Below are 25,624 nucleotides of genomic sequence, written 5' to 3'. Positions count from 1 at the left end.
ATACCGAATGATAGAATGGGCACAGAAACCAAGAGCAACAGTTACACAGGACAGATTTCAACAAGTGGCGGCAATCCAAAAGTGATGAAAGATTCTTTATCCTTAGTTCGTCAAACGGTCAATCAGCAATCGCAATCGAATCAAAATCAATATCAAAACGATAACGATAACGATAACCATTTGAATTCAAATTCGTATTCAAACGCAACCAAAAACCAGCCAGAGACAAACAACTCGAACTCGGAGCAGAACAGCACGTCGTTGACCAAAGAATCAAAGAAGATTATCGTACCCTTTGTGCCCATATTTGTCGAGGAGGCCGATGTAATTCAAGGTGCCAAGGAGCTATTGAAGGTTATACGACCGAACTGGGATCTCGCCTACGTTGAGTTTAAGGTAATGTACAACCCATCAACCAAAACATCCCACACCCAATCCTTCCCTACAAACCAATACCAACATACATACATACTTACATGCATACAATCTATTCCCCATCAACATTCTCTACCTCTACCTTCAGCACCATCTTCTGAGATTATTCTACATGTATAACTCAAGTCTCAAGTTGTAGTTCAGTGATCAGTTGAATCACCAAAGGACTGACTGTCCCCCCAGACCGATGCTGTATTTGTACGGTAAACCTTAATCGTATATTTGCTATGGCTATTCTTACACATTTCCACTGTACATACAATATATATCGTTTCCAACTAATTTACTGGGGGTAAGACAGACCGACAGATATAGAGGGATTCGAGTGGAGCGTTTGGCTGGTTGCACAACCTTCCAATAGTAATTATAATGATATATATATATACATACATATACTGCGCTACTCCGCTACCTTGAATATTTGTAAATAGACTTTGTTATTTTCTTTATTTATTGTGAGCCCCATATTTGAAATTAACATTTATTTTTTTTCACGCTGGTGTTGGTGTTTTTGTTGCTGTTTCTGTTTTCTATATTCTGTTTTCTGTTTTCTGTTGGGGTGTTAGGACAACCCGAGACGTAGTAGAAACCAGTTTTTATTATTTCCCATTTTTCTAATCTCGCGCCACGAGGGAAAAGCGACCGCCCCGCCCCGCCCCGCTACGCCCGTGCCCCTACTCAAAGAAATAGACCTGCGTGTCGACACAGATATAGCCCCTAGATTCTAATCTCAAGTCCTTCTTCTCCGACAGGTGCATTGACTCGAGTGGGCCAGCACCAGGGCCCAGCCATATATTACAGATGAAACAGATACTATACTATATGGGGTGTGTGTGTGCTGATAATGATGTTCCGTTCCGCTGATACGTTGATAAGAACCAACGACTGTGTGCCCACCCCACACTGAGAGGAAAAAACGAGCAGGCAACTCGTTCAAAGTTTCCATTATAATCACTTGTATTCCGAATTTCAGAAGAGCACTTCTTTTTGCTCAGTGTAGCCATAAAGTGCTGCTTAAGCCATAATTCTTTTCAAAAATGGGCCGCTCGCCTCTGTCTTATCGGTACGCTTATGCCTTGACCTCCTACGTATGTACGAGTAATACCTACATATATATGTGCAATATGTACAAGTATATGTATGTAAGAATGTTTAAAGTCTAATGAGTATTATGGTATTTATGCTTTTAGTACCACGTACGCAATCTAATTATCTCCAGCCATAGCCAAGTAGATACTCTACTTATATAAATCAGGAGAGAGTTTATCCCAAAGAACATTTCGACAAGGAGTGCTTCCACGTTTCTATATTTTCCTATATTTACACTTTAGTGTCCCCTCACTTAGGGGAACTTTGTACAAGCTAATCACAGCGCGTCATTCAGATCATTCGAAAATTTTTCACCCGGTCATAGGCCCCTTACTCATACATAGGGCGAATCTTTGCCTGGCAATAGGCCTCTGTTCTATGTTTCAGTTCAATACTTGATTTCGCACACCCCGTATGTGTGGGGGGTTATCAATGAGGAGGGTGCCAAGGCAGGGTGTCAATGTCAAAAAGTTTATCACTGGAAATTATTCGCGTACCCCTGAAAACCCATACTCGTGCAAAATCCACGTATACTATAGAAAATATGTGTCTGCGTAGCATGTGCCAGCGATAAGGAAAGCCCCCCCTTTTTTTTTTTTTAATTGTAGAACGGTTCCGGCTTTAATGAACGGTTTTTTTTTTTCGAAATCTTTCCATTGAAAAATCGCAAACTAAAACCTTAATGTTACTACGGTTTTGGTTAGAGGGTGATGCAATAACTATATATGTATATGTATATCTAGATTCTAGATTCTAGAAGCAACAACTCGAACTAACTCCCACCCACAGCCCCCTAACCCCCTAACCCTCATAACGTTGTTGAATTCGTATAGTAACTGGGCCAAAGGCAATGAGCCATTAATAATTGAACATTTTTCGTTTGCGGATTTATTGATTGCAGAGTTTTACCGATGGCATCACAAACAAACTGGTTGGATGTTTCCACAAACCAGCAACCAAACTGAAGAAGGACGATGAGAACGATGTGGACACCGACGACAAACAGCAAGAACCATATGTGCCCCCAATCAAAGTTGAGGAGCCACCAGTGCAGGAGGACGAGGAGGAGGAGTTTACGGCAAATGGGGAAACAGATGGCCTACCTCTACAGTACTCCGATAACGTAGTCCTGGTCAGGGTTTATGGAAACAAAACAGACCTACTGATCGATCGGAAAGCTGAAACGCAAAATTTTCTACTATTGCATACATATGGACTAGCGCCATCGCTATATGCAACGTTCAAGAATGGCCTCGTCTACGAATACGTACCTGGTACCACCTTAAATACTGAAAGTGTTCTTTGTCCAGAGATTTGGCCATTGGTTGCTCGTCGTATGGCTGAAATGCATCGTAAGGTTAGGAAGAATGTGGGAGATATTATTGGAGGAGGTGCTACAGCGGCGGTTGCTACGAGTGCGGATACGAATGTGGATGCAGTAAAGCCATTGCCAATGATATGGACGAAAACGCAAAGCTTTCTTGATTTAGTACCTGAACGTTTTAGTGATGCTGAGAAACACAAAAGGTACGAAACGAGACGAAACGAAACGAAACGATACCAGATGCCATTTACCCACCCAACCGCGTTTTCTTATTGCAGAGTGAAAGGAACATTTCTACCAATTGGTCGACTGCGTGAGGAATTCAACAGCTTGTACAAATATCTGGTGGCATTAGACAGTCCAATTGTTTTCTCACACAACGACCTACTGCTGGGCAATGTCGTCTACACGAAAAGCATGAAGACGGTTAACTTTATTGACTACGAGTACGCCGATTACAATTTTCAGGCATTCGACATTGGCAATCATTTTGCGGAAATGTGCGGTGTCGACGAGGTGGACTATACGCGCTATCCCAAGCGCGAGTTTCAATTGCAATGGCTGCGCGTCTACCTCGAGGAATATCTGCAGCGTACGAATATACAGAGCGCCGAGGTTGATTGGCTCTACGTGCAGGTCAATCAGTTTGCTTTAGCATCGCATATCTTCTGGACAGTGTGGTCCCTATTACAAGCCGAGCATTCCACTATCGATTTCGATTATGTAGGGTAAGTGTATGCTGAATGCTGAATGCTGAATGCTAAGCATATGGAATTGTAGAATGTGTATTGATTGGTTGATTTCTATTCCAGCTATGCGTTTCTTCGTTACAATGAATACTTGGCCAGGAAGGAGGAGTTTTTATCATTGACTGCTGCTGCATCACAGAAGAACAATAAATGAGTTCTCTCTCTCTCCCTCTTGCTATTCGGAGAAACTATATATATATATATATATATATGTGTGTATGTATATATATATATATATATATATATAATATGTGCCCCAGTGATATATGTGTAAACTAAGGCTGGAACGGATCTCAATGTTATGCATATGTATATATACTATAACGTGTGTGTGTGTGTGTGTGTTCACAAAACAACAGAAAAAAAACAATCTTAAATTAGTGTCGTATTCGTGCCAGCCTTAGTATATGTATATATATATATATATATATACATATATATATATATATATGAAGAATTTGTATATGTTCTTTAATTTGTAAATTGATATTTTGTAGTCATAAATAAAACGAAACCCGAAGTAATGTACTTTAAAACATAAACAAAAACATTCAATAGCAAATGGTGCATACTGAATGTTTTAAACAAATATTCTTATTCTACTACTTATGTATGTATGTGTAAATTGTACTCGTGTATAAGCCAGCCAGGGGATCATACTAATATACAATATACAGTACTAGCTACAAGGATACAACCCCCGAACGTGGAACAATTAGAGAGGCATCTTTTGTCCTATGATTTGCCCCCAAAACATTTGGCCTTAAGTCAGGCTTAAGCTTTCTTCGACATTTCTTGCTGAACAACGTAGTTGATTTATTTGAAATAAAACATTTCCCTTATCTTTTTTTTTTGTTTTTTTTTTGTTTTTTGGTGATATCAAATATCCCCCTTTTCAGTTTTGGCTTTAAAGACACTATTGTGATTATTAACTGTTGTAATCTACATGTAGTATATTGTTTATGTTATGAAGGCGGATTTGTACATGAAGCTTATTAGATTTTACAAGAATTTCGATACAATTTATTTACTTTATACAAAAAAACAGTTTTCGTATATTTTGTAATGGTGTTGTGTACGTTCAACAGACCATTTTTATTATACTGTTGTCCGGTTTCCATCGCCGCCCAGTTTTTGAACAATCTATAAAGATATACAAAAAAAGATATATAAATAAATCGTCAATTATCAAAATTGGTTATAAAATTATATATATTTTTTGTTTTTACAGAATTTCACACCTACATGTCTAACAAAAATGGGTGCTATAGCTCTTATATCTTGGAAAAAGAAATAGGATTTAAATTTTTTGTCTTTTTTTAAATAGACGCGCGACTTATCGATTTCAATTCAAGCGATTCAATAAAGCACACCTGCCAGGGCTGCTTAAAATTCCGGTATCGCAGGTGACTGATATCGATAAGTCATTTCGAGGGAAGTCTCACCACCAGCTGTAACCAGCTGTCATATCTAAAAAAAAATAGGAGCCAGGCGACCGAGTTTCTAGAATTATTTTCAATTTCCGTGAATAATGGCGAGCTACATTGCTAGAAAAGGTCCATCGGTTTTCTGTAAGTATTTTTTTAGATGGCTGCCACGGCGATGCCCACGAATATGACGCCGCTCTTGTGGTCTTAATGTTAGAATGATTACGTAAATATGTAACAAAATTTTTTTTTGCAATTGCAGCTAAACTGGGCAGATGGGCCTACAACATGTCTAGATTCAATCAGTACGGTAAGTTTAGCACTAATAGCGTTGACAATTGCAACGGAAATGTTTCTAACTATGGATTTGCATTGGATGTAGGTCTGCACCGTGACGATTGTCTCTATGAGAACGAGGATGTGAAGGAAGCAATCCGCCGTCTGCCCCGCAAGATTTACGACGAGCGCAACTACCGTATTATGCGTGCTCTGCATTTGTCCATGACCAAAACAATTTTGCCAAAAGAGCAGTGGACTAAGTACGAGGAGGATGTCAAATACTTGGAGCCCTATTTGAACGAGGTGGTTAAGGAGCGCGAGGAGCGTGAGGACTGGAACAAGAACCACTAAGAACTTAGCCCCTTCCCCCTCACCACTCAATTTATAAATGTTCAAATACATAGCTTAGATTAAAACTAAATAAGCTATGAAATTAGCCTGTTTTGCATAGTCAACTAAAGGGGAGATGACATTTTAATTTATTAGTGGGTTAAATGCTCGTGTGGATCAATGGAGTCGTCTCTCCATATGTGACTTGTGTGTGAGTGTGTGGAATGGTTGTGTGAGCTTAAGCATTACGATATGCACCGTTCGTCCTTACCTTTTGCATAAAGGGTAAATTGAATAGAGATCCCAAGACGGGCACACGTCCAAGGAAATTGATGGCCACGGGGAAGAAGCCGCTGCAAAGATACAAAGAAAAACCCATAGATATAACGATAGAAGGCCATAGACTGGAAAATATTGCTCTTTGGCGATACTTGACAATTGTGAAATGGAAGATATTGCCGTTTCCTCGTATTCCATTAAAGTTTAAACAATTCCAAAGGCACGCACGCACATGCATAGAAAGCGTGGACGGGCGGACACATGGGTGGGTGGCAGACCGGACAGAATTACAATCACATACTGATATGTTAATTTAAAGCTATGCTTTTGGGCCTGTAGGTTTGGAGAAACCTACCAACATTTCAGAATTATCATTTTATGATGCAAACATCTTCATATCCACGTAACTCTCGACAACAACAAAGTATAGATAGCGAATAGCGAACCTGAATAGTGCAAAGAATCCATAGGATTCAACAATCATTCCAATGATGGGGAAGCCCAGCAGAACGATAAAGATTCCACCAAAGAAGGCGGTTGTGCCTTTAACTTTATGCCGTTGAAAGAAAAAGCGCAAAGTTCGCTCCACGCCGATTACACATCCCAGTCCCGAAATGAACAGAATCTGCGGGTGAGGAGAACATTTTGTTAATTATGGGTCGTACTTTGGATGGTGCGCCAGCTATTGCACATACATTTCCAATTGCGAGTAAGCCTTTGTCGAACAGAAGCAGCATGCCAAGAAACAAAAACGATATGCCGAAGCCAGCCAAGCCGATGCCAATTTCTATGAAAAGGGTTTCAAATGAGCTCACAGAAGTGTTACAATAGTTAGATGAACAATGGACGTACTTTGCAGATCTGTTACTTCAATCATTGTGTCCCTTTTTTGTTTATTTAGGTGAGAGTTTCGGACCTGATTGAAATTCCACGTAAACACGTAAACTATTTAAAAATTGGAACAGCTGATTTCTACAATCTAAAAATGTATCGCATTAACGAATATAAACAATCATTCGCAGGGTTGCTCGGCCTGAGTGTTGGAAAACGAGCTGGGATTAAATAAAATCACGATTTCTTGTGCCAGTCATATAATCTTTTTTAGTAAAACTATATAACTCAGGAACTATAACATGTATTTTACAGTTACCTCGTACAATTATTAAACATTTACAATTACTATTTACAAATATTAATTATAATCCATGATATTTAAACAAAATATATCACGTCAACACATTGGTCATGTTATTTATTAAAATGATGAAAAGCTGTGTAAAACTATAAAAATATTAAACAAAGATAAGTTCCGCTTGTCGCCCACGCAGTTTAGGTGAATGATATAGTGGTGAATAGATGGCAAGAATCTACCAGAAGAATTTACAATCGTTATTATTTTCCGCCATTTGCCTCAAGGAGTTGAACTATTTAAATAGAGGGGGCTTAAGTGGGCTACATTGTTGTTGAGGAACCAAATAGAGCTGTCAAGCCATCGATAGTGGCGCCACTCGATAGTTTTGAATATAATGATTCAAAATATCGATACTATCGATAGTATCGAGCTCATATAACAAAGATTAGAAGGCAATTTTTTAAACAAAATTAAAGAAATTTTTATTTCTTATATCGGGGATCTTATATGGTGGCAAGGCTGATTGCTCAGCCTTCTCAATATCAAAGTAGAGAAGGGGAAGCGACCTATAAGAGCTCGATAGTATCATGAATAGTAGCAAAACCATCGATAGTAGCAAATAGCACCAAAACATCGATTCTATCGATAGTGACATCGATTGTTTGACACCTCTATCTCCGCCATTTTGACAAAAGAATTTGTTCTGCCCATAGCGTCCGAATAAATAATATCCGTGTTTGGAGTTATTTTCTCCTGAAATTGTGTTGTTGAAAAGAGTATTTGCACACGTTATTTGTGATGGATCGTAAGTACACCATCAAGATATATACTTGTGGAAAAAAAAACATCGAAATATTTGTGCTTTAGGTGGAGGTTATGGTGGCGGCGGCCAGGGCTTTAATAATTTTAATGTCCCTCCACCAAATATGCAGTCCAGCTACAATCAACCACCTCCAACCCAACGCGGCGGCGGAGGTAAGAATATATTTTGCATGCTAAACTCTGCAAAACAAAGACTGATAAACGTCTTGAATACAATCTTTCTAGATTACGATTCCGGTATTCGTGGTTCCGGCAGCGATGGCGGCGGCCCCGGCTCATGGTCCGACAAACGAGGCGGCAGCTCATATGGGTATGTTATTAAAATACATTCATTATGTTCAAATCGGGACCGGGGGTACAGTTTTTCCACTGAGGTTACCATGTTTTGTAATTTTTTTTTGTTATAAGAATGTGTACAACAAATTCATGAACCAATTCCATCGACGAAATACGTGCCAGCAAAAATGTAAAATAGAAGAAAAAAAATGTAAGACGCGTGAAAAAGCAATCGATATGTGTGTATGTATGTGTGCATGAGAGAGCATACATGTGTATTGAAAATGATTTTTTTTGAGGAAACGAAAAGGCACAAAATGCGGAAAATACAACAAAGCGAAAAACATTAAGCAACCGGCTAGAAATAAAAATACATTTTCAAGGAGAAAGCGACATTTGATTAGATTTGTTGCTTCGCCTTTTGGTGGAAACCTATAAAACCAAAACAACACACGCACACACACGCACAAAATTATGCATTTGGATATTTGCAAAATATGTATATGTATGTAGATAATGCAGATAAAACCCCGTTGCATCTGTGAAATTCAGCTCTTATCAATTCGAAAATTAATATGTGTGGCATATTTGTTGTACATATATATTTATATGTACAAACATAAGTTGGAGAGAGACCAGATGCCTGAGGGGTATGATAAAAAACGTATAACCAATGCGTTCTCCACACCCAAAAGCTGTTCAAAATTCGCATCTTTTGAAAAAAGATAGAAACAAAAACTAGAGTTAAATGTACAACGAACTCGGTTTGGGTAGAGATAAATTTGGTACAAATAAGGGTCCAAAGATAGGTGCAAGTATCTATTGTATCTATGTGTTTGATGTAGTCTTGTTTTACACACGCGCACACACACACGCACACTACATTAACATTAATATTTGCATTTAGATTTAAAAAATATCAATCGTATGAAAAAGGGTGGCCCTTTCCTGGAACGAAAACGCTGCGGGTAATATCAAAATACTTCTAAGAAAAACAAGCCCCAACCGAGAGTCAAGATATATTTAGGCTCCACACATACGCGCGCACATAATCTGTAATTGAATTTCGATCCACAGGCTTCAGGCGCCGCAAAAATAACATCAAAGAAAATACGAGTATAAACAATAACAACAAAGAAAAACCCAATTAATTGAAAAAGTAAAACGGATACATTATGAGTCTCAAATGAACAATTCTGTGACTAACCTTAGAGCCTAAGTTACGAATCGTAGAACTCTGCAATAAATATAACATTTTTGGAGACTACTATCCCTCTCCGATCTAAGAGTTTTGCAGAATAGTGGGCCACCAGATGGTGGAACAGGGCAAAATGGGAGACACAAATTTGGTATTGCAAAAACAGATTAAAATATGGTTAAATGTAAGATTAAAGCCTTGAGTTCTCTATCTGTAAGCCGATATCAAATGATTTCCAATATTGTATACATGTAGAATATCATTAATATTAATATTTTAGAATATAGAATAAGCATTTGTATTGTGATGTCTTTTGTCTAGATTACAATTAATTATGTATATAAATATAAATCGTATGATTATTAAGTATTTAGTGAACAAAAAAAAAAACCAATAGGTTGCGGTGTCCACCAGAGCATTTGTGATCAGCGATTCGATTCTTCGGTTCAGTTCGTTTCGGAATTGAATCGATGGATGTGGATTTGGTGCGAGCTATGCCGGTGGATGTCTACCGAAATTGTTGGTACAATATTTTGAAACAAGCCGCAAACAAAAAACAAAACAAAACAAAACAACAAATATGTATTTGATGCCTTACAAAACCCCAAAACAAATCGAAATTCAAACATTAAATAAGTTCATTCAATATCCTTTTTTAGAAATGGAGGCGCCAACAAGGACAGCTACAGCAAAGGTAAAAATAATGCAAATAGACTGCAATCCTATCGAGTAATGTATACCAATATTTTTCTACATATTGAACTTAAAAAAAAAAACAAAACAAAAACGAAAGGATCCTCCTAAAAGCGAAAAATCTCAAATTCCAAATCAAAAGGAAAGCAAAGCAAAGCGAAAGAAAAGAAAGAAAAGCTAAGCAAAGGCGGCATTCTTTGGTCGTTCTATTCCATCGTTCCATTAGGCTATTTAGGATAGAGTGTATATCTGAAGAATTTCATGGTGGTTACTTATATATAGCTATGGTTAAGGACTGACTCAAAAAGTGCTGTTGTTGTAATACCGAGGTACTCTAGGGGTTTCTAGGAGGTGTCCAGAAGAGTCCTGCAGCAAATCTAGCTATACTTTTTATCACATAAAATTGTGTTGTATCTGTCGTGTGTGTATTGCTACATATGTATTGCTGTGGTTTAATGTAAAGCACTATCTATCTGAATATATAAGAGATGTGCAAGGTTGTTTGTTGGTTGACACTGAAGATGGAGTGCCTGGCCGGCCTGGTGGTTGGTGACTAAAGTCGGCAGCTGGTGTTGTTGTTGTTATTGTTGTTTCTGCCAATTGCAGTGCAATTTGTGGGCCCATTCTACGATAATTACATACATTTGATTGTGAGTACGAGTACCTACAGAGATGGGCAGAATGGTGGGTGAATCGTGAGTCGCTTTCATGTTTTGCAAAATCTTTAAAGTAATAAAATGACCCACATTTTCAGACCGGCACCACTGCTGCTTTCTTGTTTAGCCAGTGCTTAATCGCTTCCTCTCTCTCTATGGCGCTCTCTCTGGCTCCTGGCTCTCTCGCGCGCTCTCTCTCTCTCTCTCTCTCTCTCTCTCTCTCTCTCTACTGTGGGTGTGTTTGTTGTCGTTTTGGTGGGGTGGGGGAGCCAGAGAGAGAAATAAGGCTAAGATAAAACTGTTTCCCTCTCTCTATCTGTCTCTCTCTCTCTCTCTTTTGCTCGTCTCTTCCCCTCTCACACTCTGTCTAAAGGTTCTTTTGAAACAAACAACAACAAAAAGAAAAAAAGGGTTCGGTTCTCTGTGAAGTTGTGAAGTTTTGGTGTCCCACAAATGCCGCTGCAAATCCTGGTTTTTATATATTGCTAAGCTAGTCTTTTAGTCGGCGCCTGGGCATGGGCGATATATGGTGTTTACCCGATCCATTGATCGGCAGAGTCCGGTGTTGTAATGCCCCCATTTATACATATTATATGGCAAACACGTATACTATTTGTACATTAAGAGGGCACCCTCTTTTGGGAGAGGGGGGCCAAGTTGTGAAAGGAAACCAATCCGCAAAATCCGCAATAATATCTTTAGTTTCTATAAGCTATTTATTGCCCTCTGTGCAGCGCATTCTAACACATTTTTTGCCATTTTTGTAGGACCCATGGGCGGCGGCGGTGGGAGCGGCGGCAGCGGTGGTAGTGGCGATCTGATAACCCAGGACGATACCATATTTGTCTCTGGCATGGACACAAATACCACAGAGCAAGACATTGAGACGCATTTCGGTGCCATTGGCATCATCAAGGCAAGTATATGTCCGGATATGGATGGAATCCCGAAGCCCATCCCCATCGTCACAAGTCTGGACAGGAGTTCTAATATCAAATCAATCAAACTCTCAAATTGCAGAAGGATAAGCGTACAATGAAGCCAAAGATTTGGCTCTACAAGAACAAGGACACCGGTCTGTCGAAGGGGGAGGCCACTGTCACATACGATGATACCAATGCTGCTCAGTCCGCCATTGAATGGTTTGACGGACGCGTCTTCAAGGGAGCCAATATAAAAGTATCGCTCGCTCAGCGCCAGAGCACCTGGAACAAGGGCGGCGGTGGGCGCGGCGGTTTCGGTGGTCGTCCACGTGGGGGTGGCGGCGGCGGCGGTGGTGGGGGACGCTTCGATCGCGGTGGCGGAGGCGGCGGCGGGGGTGGAGGCGGTCGCTTTGATCGCGGCGGTGGTGGCGGCGGCGGTGGTGGAGGCGGTGCCGGTGGCAATGTTCAGCCCCGTGATGGCGATTGGAAGTGCAACAATTGCAACAACACCAACTTCGCCTGGCGCAACGAATGCAACCGGTAAGTGTGCATGCAGGCTTCACCTTCTCAACGAACTCTCATCCAACTCGGATCTTTTCCAGCTGCAAGACACCCAAGGGCGGCGAAGATGGCGGCGGTTCCGGGGGCAACAGCGGGGGATATGGCGGCGGTGGGGGCGGATACGGTGGCATGAATGACCGTAACGATCGTGGCATGAATGACCGTGGAGGCGATCGCTCTGGCGGCGGCGGCGGCGGATACAACAATAGAGACCGTGGCGGCAACTCGGGCGGTGGCGGCCGCTATTCAAACGAGAATGGCCGTGATGGCGGTGGACGTGGAGGCGGAGGGCGTGGTGGTGGTGGCGGCGCCAATCGCCGAGATGGCGGCGGTGCTATGCGAAACGACGGCGGCATGCGTTCCAGGCCATACTAACGACCTGTTTGGTAACCCTATGTTTTTTTTCAGATTTACGTATTAATCGTAGCGAAAAGTAAACCCTATCAAACGTGTACCCTTGAATGTACCCCAGTCAAAGCAAAAGATACAAATGCGCAGCCACATCCAACCATTTTATCTGATTTCTCGCCACCCCCAAAAACCCCAAACACACACACACACACACACACGCCACTCTACTCCGCACACCCCACCCTACCCTCTTTTATCTCTCGTTTTGACTTTTAGACTATACATATATATGTAATCTAATTTAACAAACACTATTTGTAATATTGAAACAAAAACAAAGTATAAACTTACATATATATATGTGTGTATTTTTATAATTGTAAATACATATATATATATATACATTATATATAATAGAAGAGGTCTCAAATCGTTTATTACTATCAACGGGTCGTAAGGGGCATCAACAAGTCGCCTATGCCCCAATATTTATTTATTGGAAGAGCATTTGGGAGCAGTCACACAACGAACAGCAACGAACCCTTATAAGATAAACGCGTCATGCACACGACATGCAATAAGAATAAATATTAATTCTCATATCGACTCGGACCACATCCACAAATAAGCAAATATCTAGAGTTATTTGTTTGAAATAAGGATCATTTAATAGGATCTATGTAAGTTCCTAAACAAGGAGAATCTTTGTGGGGGGATATGATATTTGGATATCCATTCTCGACTTTTCCTTGGTCTATTTCTGGTTATTCTGCTGCCTCCTGCCACTTAAGATAGAGTAGTTTTACAGAAAGACTGACGCCTATAGGAGTGGATGTTCAATGGCAGTGGCAGGCAGTCTGCTTGCCTTTTAAGAGCATTCCTATTCCTACATTTTTGGCAAGTCTTTAAACCCAGTAAACGCCTAGATCTATCGAAACCTTGTAAATAAACCATGAGTACTAAAAAAAGGAAAGACCTTGCTATACAGAAACATTTCTAAAAAATAAAAAAGCTGAAATGTAGGAAATTGTAGAAAACTTACACATTGGATTGATATATCTTCAGGCATATATCTTCTTTCTTACAGTCCTCCAATTTGTATGGATATAACAATTATTGTATTTGGAATTTTTGAAAAAGATTTTGTGGAGTATATTTTAAATCGAACAGATGGTTATAAGATCCACTTGATCAGGCCTACAGCCTTATTTTTTTCACGACTACAGCTGCTAAAAAGAAGAGTTACATATTTGTCTTGGGGGAATGTTTGTTTTTATAAAATTTTTGTTTTAATATTATTTGTTGAATATACATTAGTTAATATTACAGTTCATCTTTTTCTAGCAAGGTGTAGCGATGCTTGGATGGGCCCAGTTCCTTGAATTTCGATTCGGGTGGTGAGGTACCTTTGCCGGTATGTGGATCGGGATGTATATCATTATTTGAGGGATCCGGCCCATAATGAAACTCCCTATAGCAAAACAAAACGGAAATAAATAAGATATTTGTAGAGCGATTGCGGTTTCGTTTGTGTACCTGTGCAGCTTCCCGCTGTAGAGATCCTGAAGGAATTGCTTTAGCTTGCCCGGCGTGTACATGTCACTGAAGTGGGGGAACAGATACATGTGCTTGAACGAATCGATGGCTATCAATGGCAGGTCGTCCTCCGACTTTCCCAAATGATGCAGCGGATGGGCAAATCTTTTGCCATCTGCCGTCAGGAAGTTGACATTCTCTGCAAAAGACCATAGATCGGAATCAGATTGGATTTTGTTCTTAATAGAAGAAATTATGTATATCCACGTACGTTTCTCATCTAGCAGTTGACGCTCAATGATGGACTTGTAATCCTTGATGGAGTTGAGATCGTCTGGCCGGTGGAAAAGTATCAGGAACGGCAGTCCTTCTTCGGTAAGCTCCTCGGCATTCTCGAATGTTATTTCCCTAACCAGCGGCACACACTTCTCCTGTATCCATATCTTCAGTTCATCGAAATTCTGCAGGCTGCCAGTGTAGGTCTCATCGTTTTCGTGCGACAAGGCCACATCGGGTCTAAACACAATGATGGGGGTTCCTATGTATGTAGATTCGAAAAAATCAGAGATATGCATAGGTAGCGATTGATTGATTGACCCTTACCAGGTGGATGCATGGCCTGTGAGGCATCACCGAAACCCACATGGAACTGGCAATCCTCTTTCAAGTTTGTGGCCACTTTTCGGAATGTATCATATTCCGGCTGATCCCTGCGATCGAAGTAGCCCAATATGAGGCGTTTCTTTGAGTCAAGATGCTCCAGTTCTTTCAGCGATTTAAACTCCTGAATGGGATCCTCCAGTTGTTTCTTGACAAACTCCAAGAAAGCATCCGACGAACGCTGGCCGCGATATTCGCGCTTACTGAGCTGTCCGTTGCGTACAATTTTCAATGTTGGATATTTATTGATATGAAACCGCGAGGCAATAGCCGTCTCCTTGTCGCAATCCACTTTCCCAAGCACAACACGGCCGGCATCGGGGAATTCCGCCTTGATCTGTAAGCAAAAACCCATTCATTTTGGCAGCGGATCGAATTCGAGGATATATTATATATTTGGCTTACCTTATCCGCAGCTTCACCGAATATGGGAGCTAATATATTACTAAATCTACACCATTCGGCATAAAAATTAAGGAAAACCAATTCATTAGAGGCTGAAAAAAGATACAAGACATTAAAACTTCAAAATTTTCCCAGCTTCTAATTGAGGTTGTTGTTCAGAGGGAGAGAGAGAGAGAGAGGTAGATAAGATAAAGAAAGAACTTCTCAGTAGAAAGCCAATCAATCTGTTAAGATTTTAGCCATACCATACTCTGCTTGTGTCTCAAGTAATTCAATGACTCACGTGGCAGTCGATGTTTATGATATGAATGGAACAAGCTAGTGTGAAACCAGATGTTTGTGTAACAAGTAAGACGGATATTGTATCTCAATTGCTCCAATTGTTATAATATCCACCTTAATTTCTGTAGAAATGTATGAGCTTTAGCCGCTGTTGTTTGTTTTTAGACACGTTGGCAGCAGGTCGCTTCAAAACGCCTGCCAACAACAATGCCTGACCAATTTATCGGGCCAATGGCTTTGTGTGAAACTTGTGACACGTCAATGCCCACCCAAATGTTGGCTAATTGATTTTCTGCATTGTGATGCTTGCTTCTGATTCTAGCGCAGCGGATGCACCGTGAGCACCGCTTGGAACCTTACCTAATGTCATATCAATGTTTTCACTGGTCATAGGCACCGCTCCCCCCGCATCTGTGGCCGCTGGATGTTGCAGGAGATGAAGTATCTGGAATTATGCATAAAATCGCGCCACTTAGTTTTTAGACATTGGAGTGGTGTGCTGTGTGGTGGGATGCTGTGTATGGGCGTGGAGTTACAAACACAGGCGGGCGGGCCACCGGGCGACAGCATCTTTCGAATTATTTTCATGCCTAAGCCGGGGGAACGAGCGAGCAACCGCCCCGCCGTCTGCCATCGTCCAGCCAGTGTGTTTTCCGCGGCATTAGAACACGTCGACTCACCGCTAGCAGAGCTATGCTGGGCCCCAGCTTATGAATTCTTGCTTCAATCATTTTGAGGCACTGGCTGTGGGTGGAGGGGCTGCGACGAATTGCACACAGAAATGGACACCAAGTTATTGAATTGGATTCAGTTCGGCATGGATTGTAATGGAAATTATTGCCTTATCGATAAAATATAGCGTCCGATCCTCAGAAATATACCGAAACATACCGTCTCATTTAAAAAATACACCGTAAATATACTGACGAATTCAAGTTCTATTTTACATATTCCTCAGTTTCGATCTTCCGTCGAATATTCCCGGCCTTATAAAACAATTTGCCACGCCCACATAATTTTATACGATTGATAAATCAATTTTCTATTTGACTGGCTTACTTTAAATAATTGCTTTTATTGGATTTCTATATACCGTTCAAAATGAAATTTAATAGATTGATGAAATGGACAAAATGTAGACTTACATATCGATATACCGTAAATATGCCGTCGGTTTAATTTTGACCCTGATGGAAATCAGGAACCTGACCCTGATAGTGACTACCGATACTATCGATTGGTGTACGATGCGGATGTGAGTATTCTGAGCGAAAACCATTAAAAATATGTCTTATTAGTTGTATTTTCCAATAAGAATTATAATATAAACAAGTGAAATATTTGAAATTGGTCTGGGCCTGATTGTTTATCTATTTTCACTTTAAATTTGACGATGTGACGATGGCGGACTATTCGATAAAATATACCCGTCTGACCGTCAAAAAAAACCTTAATATATTTTTAATTTTCAAAATTTACTGTAATATACTGTTACCCACCTAAATGATAAGGATTCTTCATGTGGATTCTATCCTTTTAAGAAAACCACGATATCTTTCCCCTGAACTGCGGAAAAATTCGTCAAGATTCAAAATTTTCGTGGTCGACAATGGGCTAATCGTTATATTTTCATGACCGAAAATCATATTCCTCGATTTTGATGTTCGGCCTAATATTACTAGCTAGCTAGCCAGTCAAAACAATTGGTATCGGTATCAGGTACGGAAGTCATTAAGTTTTCAAATCAGCTTGGAAAACAGCATTTTAATATCAACTAAAAATAGGGTATAAAGATGTCCATAACGACGGTTGACACGCAACAAGTGTTTAAATGACGTAACATTTCATGCGTAACATATTTATGTTTTGATCTTTCTTGTTTAAACCCTATTTTAATCACAATCCCAAAAAAAGCAGTCCATAAAACTAACCAATCTTGTAGAAAATTAATTCATCGACCGCATAAAGCTATGAGTTCAGCGTTGAGGGTCCTAGCTAGCTAGTACTATTAAGTCGAATATCAAAATCGAGGAATATGATTTCCGGTCATGGTCAGAGAACGATTAGCCCATTGTCGACCACGAAAATTATGAATCTTAACGACTTTTTTCGCAGTTCAGGTAAAGTTCCGCAGTAACGATGAAGGATAGGATGGATCTACAGGAAGAATTATTATTGCTATAAGTAATATTTTTCTCGATTTAGGCCAAGTTGTTCTCTTGTTTAAATAAGGGGGTTGAAGTGGGCTAAGTTCGTATTTTCGGTATATTTCAGAGGGTCAGACGATATATGTTATCGATAAAGGATGGAACAATATTTGCGAATCTTTGTTTATAATAGCTGACGTTTAAATTTAACGTTTACGGTGGTAAATAGAGCAAGAAAAAGCAGAAACCAAACGCGTTTTTAATTCGGCAATACATTTTAATAGTATATGTACATTCCAAAGACGTTTTACGAAGGTTTTTTTGTTTGGCCACAAATGTGTGTGTGTGGTGCGTACATGCATATACATATGTACGATTGTTTTGTGTTATTGTTGCGTTCGAAATATCGGAATATGTACATACAAACATACGTATAAATATTTAATTACTTTGTTTATGACAACATAATTCCGTCTTTGGCATTGAACAATTAAAGCAACAAGGATCTAGCCGAACATTTCAAGTACGACAATTGCATTAATTTTCTCAATTTCAAACTTATTGGTAATGGAAATCACGATAATCTAGCAGTAAATGTACAAACATACACCCCATATGTACACACACATATATATGTATGTAGTGCGCACCTTCAGGCGATTGCATATGTATGTGCGTATGCATTCCGCATTATCTATATTGCCACCACGACATACAAAACAAAATTAACTTCGATTTGTTCTAAAGGTGTTGGTATTTGTTGTATTTAGTGCGCTTAGTACGTATGTATGCTTCATTCAAACATTCACACAGATATGCGTATGTATGTGCATATGCAGATACATTGTATAAGTGCCCCCGCGTCGCGAGACACTAAACGGAACGCCAGATTGCCTACGTCCCATCCAGTACCGTACCGTCCGTTCCGTTCCACACACACACACACACACAAGACATTGGGAGTATCGGTTGGAAAGTTCCGTAAGATTTGGGGTGACAGGAGAGCAGACAGATTTCCAAAGACGAGAAATCTATCGAATCCCCTTCCCGGGGAACGGAACTCTACGTCCGTCAGGCAGAAATGTGTATGTGCAAAGTTCAATCCACTGATATAGCCAGGACATGGCTGGAAAAACTCTCATCAGAATGGGCCGTGGGTGGGGGGTACTAAAAACTTGTCTCTAAATTATCTCGATCTCATACCCAAACCCAAGCATATGCATGTACAACATTGCAATATATGTACATATCTACGAATGCACGCACTTGTAGTATCTCCAGATATACGTTCATATATGTATATATGGTTAGTGAATGCTAACCGGATTTTTGCACACACATTCGCCTAAAAAGAGAGATACATTAAATACGTATAAGTAAATAAATAATACTGTATACATTATATATAGTCTTATTTTAGCCGATTCACACAATGTCAGATGGATCACCGCCTCCATCGATTTGCTTTATACGCGCCGCCGAATCTTATCCAAAATCACAAATGGAGAAGGAAGACTCGCAGCTGTTTGTGCCGTTTCCAGAACGTATGTGTGCCAAGAACAGAAAGTACTATAGCACATACATATACGACACATTAACACACCTTTCGACATTCATTCTTTTCAAACAGTTGCTGGCGAGTCAATCAAGTACCTAGGACGCACCGATGATGGTGTTCTGGCGCTGTCCAATTATCGCATATTTGTATCAAAAAAATCAACCGCATACGAGACTTATGTGCCCTTGGGCCTGATCGAGTCGGTGCAGGTGCGTGACCTGTTCCAGCTGATTGTCAATTGCAAGGATGCCAGCACAGTCAGGTGCTCCTTTCAGTCCGCCGAGCAATGCTCGGAGTGGCAGCGACGCATCCAGTTGCTAATCGGTGTACCTGTATCGCTGGAGACGCTCTTTGCCTTCCCCTTTTACTCGTGGACCTGTGACATAATTGGCTCAGCCAATGCCCATGCCCAGGCGATTGGTAATGGCCATGGAAAAGAGCGCATTCCATTGCCAAATGGTTCTGGATTTGGATCTTGCGTGAAACCTCCTGCCTTATTGAGTGAGAACTTTCCATCGGCCTGCGAGATCGTGACGCAGGCGAACAGTCGCTTGCAGCGTGCCGTACGATATGAAAGTGATTTTAAGAACGAGGTGGCACGTCTGGGCTTCGATCTGAAGGGCTCGTGGCGCATCTCGACAGCAAATGCCGACTTTAAGCTCTGTCCATCGTATCCGCCAAAGTTGCTTGTTCCTTGCTGCATCACCGACGAAATGCTACACAATGTGGCCAACTTCCGTGGCTCGCGGCGTCTGCCGGCCGTCGTCTGGCGGCATCAGAGGTCTGGGGCCATACTAGCACGCTGCAGCCAGCCGGAGGTCGGTTGGCTGGGCTGGCGGAATACCAAAGATGAGCAGCTACTGAAAGCCTTGGCCGATGCCTGTGCCTTTGACAGAGGCGAGCATAACAGGCGCCAGACACAACCCACAAAGACCCAAGCGCAGGCCCACGCCGCCGCCGCTGCCGCTGCTTCGAAGGACACAAACGGACAGTCGAATAGCTCCGGCAATAGCTCACCATCGCTCGATGACTCCTCCTCGCATGAAGAGCTGGCCCTAGACGAAATACGAGTGAGTTTTTGCACTAAAACTTTTTGCAATCCCAAAATCCTAAATCTTTATTAAATTTTCTTTGAATTTCAAGAAAATTCTCATTGTTGATGCACGAAGCTATACATCTGCCGTCACGAATCGTGCACGCGGTGGCGGCTGTGAATGCATTGAGTATTATCCATGCGCCGAAATTGAATTCATGAGCTTGGGTAACATACATGCCATTCGTAAGAGTTTTCATGCTGTCCGGCAGCTGTGCGCCTCATCGCCAGATGATCCCAAGTGAGTAGAAGTTTCTTCTCAGAAATTCCTGACAATTTAAAGGCAGACAGAATGGACAGGCGCTGAAACTTGGTGCCCGACTGTGAGATCCCATGCCCGCCCTGGCCGAACAGCCGAAGCAAAGAATATTCTGAACAGCCAGGTGCCGAGGACGGGGAGGAAATAGACAGTGTCCAGAAGCGCTCAATTGCAGCAGTCCTGAACTTCTGGGCAGGCGCCACTGGATACTCGGAGAAGGACTTTTTCGGGGGCCAGGACAGGCTCTTTATAGAGGCCTCGGAATGGCTAAATAAATCTCCCTGATTAAAGGACAAAGAAATTAATTATATTCTGTTTTCCCACTTTTTCTAGCTGGTTTGGACAGTTGGAAAAGACCATGTGGATGCAGCATTTGTCGGGCCTACTGGGTGCCGCCATGACCGTTGTCCATACCATCGAAAAGAACGGACGACCCGTGCTAGTGCACTGTTCCGATGGTTGGGATCGTACGCCACAGATTGTGGCGACAGCGCAACTGTGTCTAGATCCATACTATCGAACTGTTGAGGTATGTCCGTCCTCAATCAACCCATTCCCAAAACCCCAGTAATTAAACCCATATTTCCTTTGGATGAATAGGGTTTCCGTGTTCTGGTCGAACGTGAATGGTTAAATTTTGGTCACAAATTCGCCGATCGTTCGGGCAATGGCCCCAACTCTGATGAGGTGAACGAGCGTTGTCCCGTCTTTTTACAATGGCTGGACCTGGTGCACCAAATCCATAGACAGTATCCATGCAGCTTTGAATTCAGTATTGGCTACTTGGTAAGACGATTCCCAATGCCTTCTGCCTTCTGCCTTCTGGTCTTCCTCTTATTAACTGATGTCCATTCTTTTTTCAGATAAAACTAGCACAGCACTCGCTATCCTGCCTGTTCGGCACTTTCCTGTGCAACTCGTTGAGGGAACGCATTGAGAATTCCGTTTTTGATCGTACGTTTTCAGTGTGGCCATTTTTAGCTGAAACTATGTATAGAAATCCACTCTATAAGCATGAGACTGAAAAGGTACGCTCTGGAGTGTCCCCCCCCTGACTAACTAACTGACTAACTCTATGCTTATCTTTGTCTGGGTTTGTTTTCAGGTTCTTTGGCCAGCGCACAGTGTGCGGTTTTTATATTTCTGGTCTGACGTTTATCTTGGTAGCTTAGGCAACAAAAATGGTACTGATCTTCCATTACTGAGTAATGAACGACAAAGTGCCCATAATGGTGAGTAAATCAACGACTAGAAAACAAAACACCCTCGTCCATTAAAAGAACATTAAGAAAACAAACATTAACAAAAAGAACACACTAATGGTGTTCCATAGGGTTTCATTCTGGTTTTCATCGTATATTGGGCATATCGTTGGTACTTTTTATTTCTTATGGTATTCGATTTTGGGTATATGGTATCTTAAAACCTAGTACTAACACAAGATAAACTTCTAGCTGGCGAAAACATATTTTTCATACGAAAATTGTCCCATTTTTTAGACAAGGTCAATAAAATACCGGTTAAAAATACAGAAAAACGACCAAAAGTATTTCGAAAGATTGCTAAAGATAGAACAGTTAGAAAAATTCCATAATTAGGTCAAATATAATATTATGAAGGCTGTTTAAAAAGAGGATAATTATGCTATGGATAATTATATATAAAAACATGTGGATTGCACTGTAAGAGCTGTCCAATCGTACAATGAATAAGCAATAATAATTAAGAATTAATTGTTTGTTTTTGTTTTGCTTGTTTTTAGAAAAAATCAATATCATTCGACGTGATACAGAGATATAAAACGACTTAATTGAAAAACACCAAAATCTTGCAAAATATAACTAAAATTCGATACAAAATCAGACAAAGCTTATTGTTTTCAGTGTTTGTATTGTATCGAAAAAATACCAGAATCACCCGGCTGATTGGTGAATGGTGAATGTTTGTTTCATTCGTTTAGGAGAAATTTGCTAAAAGATAACTCAAATTAGGATACAAATCCAACAAAACGCCATTACTCTAATCAATTAATATCCACCATTTAGGTTCGTTGACAAAAACACGATCCTCTGAAGATCTTACAACAAATGAATTGGGACAGAGCACCATTTCGAGGAGATCGAGTGATCCCAATTTGACCGTAGAATCAATGTGAGTATTGTAAAGCATCCGACACTCGAGCAGCAACTAATTGTACTACCCTTTACAGTGTTTCCGAGTGCGCTCTGAATGTGAATAGTAACTCGATGTTTGATATACGATCGGAGGCAGACAGGAGGCAGTGTGTTAGTGCAAATAATGTCCATGATAATGTTAAAGACTCCAAAGAACCAGAGGTAAAGCGTAAGGAGGCCGAAGACGAGACAGATGCCAGTTGTTGCTCTACAAAGTGTACCTCCAAGCAGTTTAAAAACGACCAAAGTACAGCTTCTAACCGTGATATAATATTGGAAGCAGCAGCAACAACAGCAGCGATAGTGCCAGAGCCCTCTCAGTCCCAAAACTCTGAAGCCGCAAACGCTGTCCATGCCCTATCGAACGGTTAGCCCTATACAAATCTGTTCTTTCTCATTCTAAGAAATCTTTTTTGCTTCAATTTAGATCGAGAACAAGAAGAGAGAAGTGATACAAGCCGCACTCTTTGGCATGGCCCGATTGATACTAGTACAGATACCCTAATTCCTACAGAGGCCGTGCAACAAACGAAATCTGACAATAACCACCACGTAGCGCCTTTGGAGAATCACGTGATAAGCACGGACAAAAAACCAAATGAAGGAGTAGCACAAGTCGCTGTCCCAAGTACTCCCACAGCAAACAATAAAATCAGTCAGAGCTATAACAATTTGCCTCGGGTACACATAAGGCCGATTACGAATACGAATACTAATACGAATGCTACTGCTGCACGCTGCACGAATACGGCGCAAAAGAAAGAGGCAAATGCACATTTTCCGCACCATTTGGATTTGCATGTGCCCAGCAGATGCAAGGAGGAACAAACTAATGCCAATGGCTCGTTGATTGATGGCCATAACCAAAGTGCTGCTGATGAATGCCTGTACATGTCACCTGAGCTACCGCCCACGCTGGGTAGTCGAACACGCAGGAATACTTTTGGTTCAAGCTACAGCCGGGATATTGGGCATTTTAAATTTGCAGAAAATGGCAGGTGAGAGAGTCGCCTGAATGCATCCAATAGATATAGGATAATAAACTAAATATGTGTACTTTTCAGCACACATAATTTCCCAGTGGCGGGTGGACTAATTTCATTGCCACCGACACCACTGGGTATTCAGGAACGCCCGCAATTCACAATATCCTGTCCCGATGGCCTGGCCCATGGCCTAAGTGAACAAAACATAAGACTTCATCAAATTGTGCAAGAGCACAAGGTAATAGCTACTCCAATTGAAGTTCTTAATGCTTACTGATCTGATCTTTGATTGGTGTTTATATTTATAGCAACGCGAAGAGGTACTACTGAGGGAAATACATGGAATGCGGCTGGCTCTCTTGGAAAAGGGCTGTCCCAGTTGCAACAGCATCGTCTCAACAAATGTGGAACATGTAATTGCCCTTAAATCTGGTTTAGAAATTGTAGAAAACCATATGTAGATTTGAGTATATTCTTGAGATAGCGAGAGGCTAACGTATGGTCTAGCCATTTGTATCAGTATATTTGATAATATATATAGTGTATTTCGGGCTGTAGGAGGTCTCCAGATCGTATATTATTTTGTGTGTGTTTTTTGTATAAACTTTTGCAGCCTTCCACAGTCTAATGATTTGAATCTCCTTTAGGAAAACGGATCGGATATCGTTGAAAATGCTTCGACGTGTTCTTGGGAGGCCGTCGAAGAGCGTAGTGGCCCCTCATCGTATGCCCCATCTTCGATACAAGAGAAAAAAGCCACCAGCGTTCTCTGGGTACCAGATCATGCCGTTTCACGTTGCTCCAGTTGTCAAACTGAGTTCTGGCTTGGACGAAGAAAACATCATTGTCGGTGCGCATTACTCCTTTCAGTAATACCTACACACTCATACACACTATACACGTAGTTTTTCTTTTTGGTATTTTTATTTTTCAAACAAAAAAATAACAAATTTCTCTCATACCTTTTTATAGCTTTTTAACAATCTAATCCTTGTTGTTCGAATTTTAAGACTACTTACTTATTCCCACAATTTATACATAGATTAAAACAATTCTTCTTTTAAATCTCCCTCTACAAGGATAGTGGCCCATAAATTTGGTTTTCAAACTGAGACACATGACTAGACTAGTGCTAATCAAGAATATATACATATACATATATATCATTATAATCCAAGAAATTTTTCTGAAATCTGTTTATTTTACAACCATTAACTTCAACGATATATTTCTTGAGTCCATGCAAAGTTATACTTTTGTCTTCTACTTTAATAATTGCTTGTGCTTTCATTTCAGATCATGTGGAGAAATTTTCTGTGCTGACTGCTCTGAATTTTGGGCCCCTCTGCCGTATGAAAAGCTTTTCAATCCCGTAAGGCTATGCGGATCTTGTTATACTACAGTCACATCCAATGTCCATGAGTATGCTGCCGTGCCTTCCGACTCCACGGCGAATGAAATAGCGGCCAGGCGGCCTTCTGCCAGCTCCTAAGACAAGCTTTCATTATGCTGTGGGTTGCTGCTCCTCCTCCAGCGTTGTATCGATATGTACATATAATACATATACTCAACAAACAATATTTATTATTACATATATATGTGTTATAGCACCATAATAGCGGAAATTCCTTTGTGCGATTGTAAAGAACACGAAATTATACAAATTTTGTTAGATATATATTCTGGATATATGGACACAAAATGTAAATTTAAATACAAACTTAAAACAAAAGAACATATTTATTTAATTTAGCGGTTGATTTTTTTTATATATCCCCAGTTCCCAACAGTTTTAACGCATTTCTCGTAAATTGTGCACCTTTTCTGTTGAATTCACTACCTAATTATTGTCAGTGTATGAAATTTTGAAAAAAATATTTTATGAAAGTTTGATAGCTCACTAATCAAAAAGCTGGAGAAATATCGATGTTAACATTGATGTAATCGATGATTGATCATCAGATCAGATGACGCGCGGCGCGTTAAACGAACCAAACAGG

The 25,624-nt window shown here is 40.7% G+C and overlaps 6 protein-coding genes across 10 annotated transcripts; 4 read left to right on the top strand and 2 right to left on the bottom strand.

Moving 5' to 3' along the window:
* On the top strand, positions 1-3,791 carry LOC113566299 (ethanolamine kinase). The gene is made up of 4 exons (XM_026991340.1): positions 1-396; positions 2,426-3,051; positions 3,127-3,576; positions 3,661-3,791. The coding sequence occupies exons 1-4, from the start codon at positions 16-18 to the stop codon at positions 3,749-3,751; spliced, it is 1,548 nt and encodes a 515-aa protein (XP_026847141.1). The 5' UTR covers positions 1-15; the 3' UTR covers positions 3,752-3,791.
* Positions 3,792-4,535: 744 nt separating this feature from the next.
* LOC6603107 (vesicle transport protein GOT1B) lies at positions 4,536-6,845 on the bottom strand. Its single transcript, XM_002028056.2, has 5 exons — positions 6,765-6,845; positions 6,608-6,699; positions 6,359-6,537; positions 5,905-5,986; positions 4,536-4,740 (listed from the first exon to the last, which is right to left on the bottom strand). Exons 1-5 carry the CDS (start codon positions 6,787-6,789, stop codon positions 4,696-4,698), a joined length of 423 nt encoding a protein of 140 aa, XP_002028092.1. The 5' UTR covers positions 6,790-6,845; the 3' UTR covers positions 4,536-4,695.
* On the top strand, positions 5,070-5,739 carry LOC6603108 (cytochrome b-c1 complex subunit 7). The gene is made up of 3 exons (XM_002028057.2): positions 5,070-5,168; positions 5,287-5,334; positions 5,407-5,739. The coding sequence occupies exons 1-3, from the start codon at positions 5,129-5,131 to the stop codon at positions 5,652-5,654; spliced, it is 336 nt and encodes a 111-aa protein (XP_002028093.1). The 5' UTR covers positions 5,070-5,128; the 3' UTR covers positions 5,655-5,739.
* Positions 6,846-7,772: 927 nt separating the features above from the next.
* LOC6603109 (RNA-binding protein cabeza) lies at positions 7,773-12,880 on the top strand. Of its 2 annotated transcripts, XM_002028058.2 has the most exons (7): positions 7,773-7,849; positions 7,912-8,019; positions 8,092-8,176; positions 10,000-10,034; positions 11,457-11,605; positions 11,710-12,152; positions 12,215-12,880. In XM_002028058.2, the coding sequence occupies exons 1-7, from the start codon at positions 7,843-7,845 to the stop codon at positions 12,546-12,548; spliced, it is 1,161 nt and encodes a 386-aa protein (XP_002028094.2). In that variant the 5' UTR covers positions 7,773-7,842; the 3' UTR covers positions 12,549-12,880. The 2 variants fall into 2 exon arrangements, with proteins under 2 accessions (XP_002028094.2, XP_026847165.1); XM_026991364.1 differs by lacking the exon at positions 10,000-10,034.
* A 942-nt stretch (positions 12,881-13,822) lies between these two features.
* On the bottom strand, positions 13,823-16,223 carry LOC6603110 (endoplasmic reticulum resident protein 44). The gene is made up of 7 exons (XM_002028059.2): positions 16,088-16,223; positions 15,768-15,852; positions 15,126-15,217; positions 14,664-15,057; positions 14,332-14,598; positions 14,061-14,259; positions 13,823-13,995 (listed from the first exon to the last, which is right to left on the bottom strand). Exons 1-7 carry the CDS (start codon positions 16,136-16,138, stop codon positions 13,848-13,850), a joined length of 1,236 nt encoding a protein of 411 aa, XP_002028095.1. The 5' UTR covers positions 16,139-16,223; the 3' UTR covers positions 13,823-13,847.
* Positions 16,224-17,762: 1,539 nt separating this feature from the next.
* On the top strand, positions 17,763-25,327 carry LOC6603111 (myotubularin-related protein 4). 4 transcript variants are annotated; one of them, XM_026991295.1, is made up of 15 exons: positions 17,763-17,775; positions 18,975-19,098; positions 19,185-20,182; positions 20,256-20,446; positions 20,798-20,993; positions 21,065-21,250; positions 21,328-21,492; positions 21,570-21,696; positions 22,510-22,615; positions 22,674-23,005; positions 23,066-23,636; positions 23,703-23,862; positions 23,933-24,037; positions 24,272-24,474; positions 24,921-25,327. In XM_026991295.1, the coding sequence occupies exons 2-15, from the start codon at positions 18,987-18,989 to the stop codon at positions 25,114-25,116; spliced, it is 3,648 nt and encodes a 1,215-aa protein (XP_026847096.1). In that variant the 5' UTR covers positions 17,763-17,775; positions 18,975-18,986; the 3' UTR covers positions 25,117-25,327. The 4 variants fall into 4 exon arrangements, with proteins under 4 accessions (XP_026847096.1, XP_026847095.1, XP_002028096.1 ...); XM_026991294.1 differs by lacking the exon at positions 17,763-17,775 and adding an exon at positions 17,889-17,902; XM_002028060.2 differs by lacking the exon at positions 17,763-17,775 and adding an exon at positions 17,999-18,077.
* The last annotated feature ends 297 nt before the right edge of the window (positions 25,328-25,624 follow it).

This window comes from Drosophila persimilis, unplaced genomic scaffold, assembly GCF_003286085.1.
Source record: "Drosophila persimilis strain 14011-0111.01,24,50 unplaced genomic scaffold, DperRS2 tig00000663-arrow-arrow-pilon, whole genome shotgun sequence".
NCBI classification, from domain to species: Eukaryota; Metazoa; Arthropoda; class Insecta; order Diptera; family Drosophilidae; genus Drosophila; species Drosophila persimilis.
This window is presented reverse-complemented; position numbering and strand designations above follow the sequence as displayed.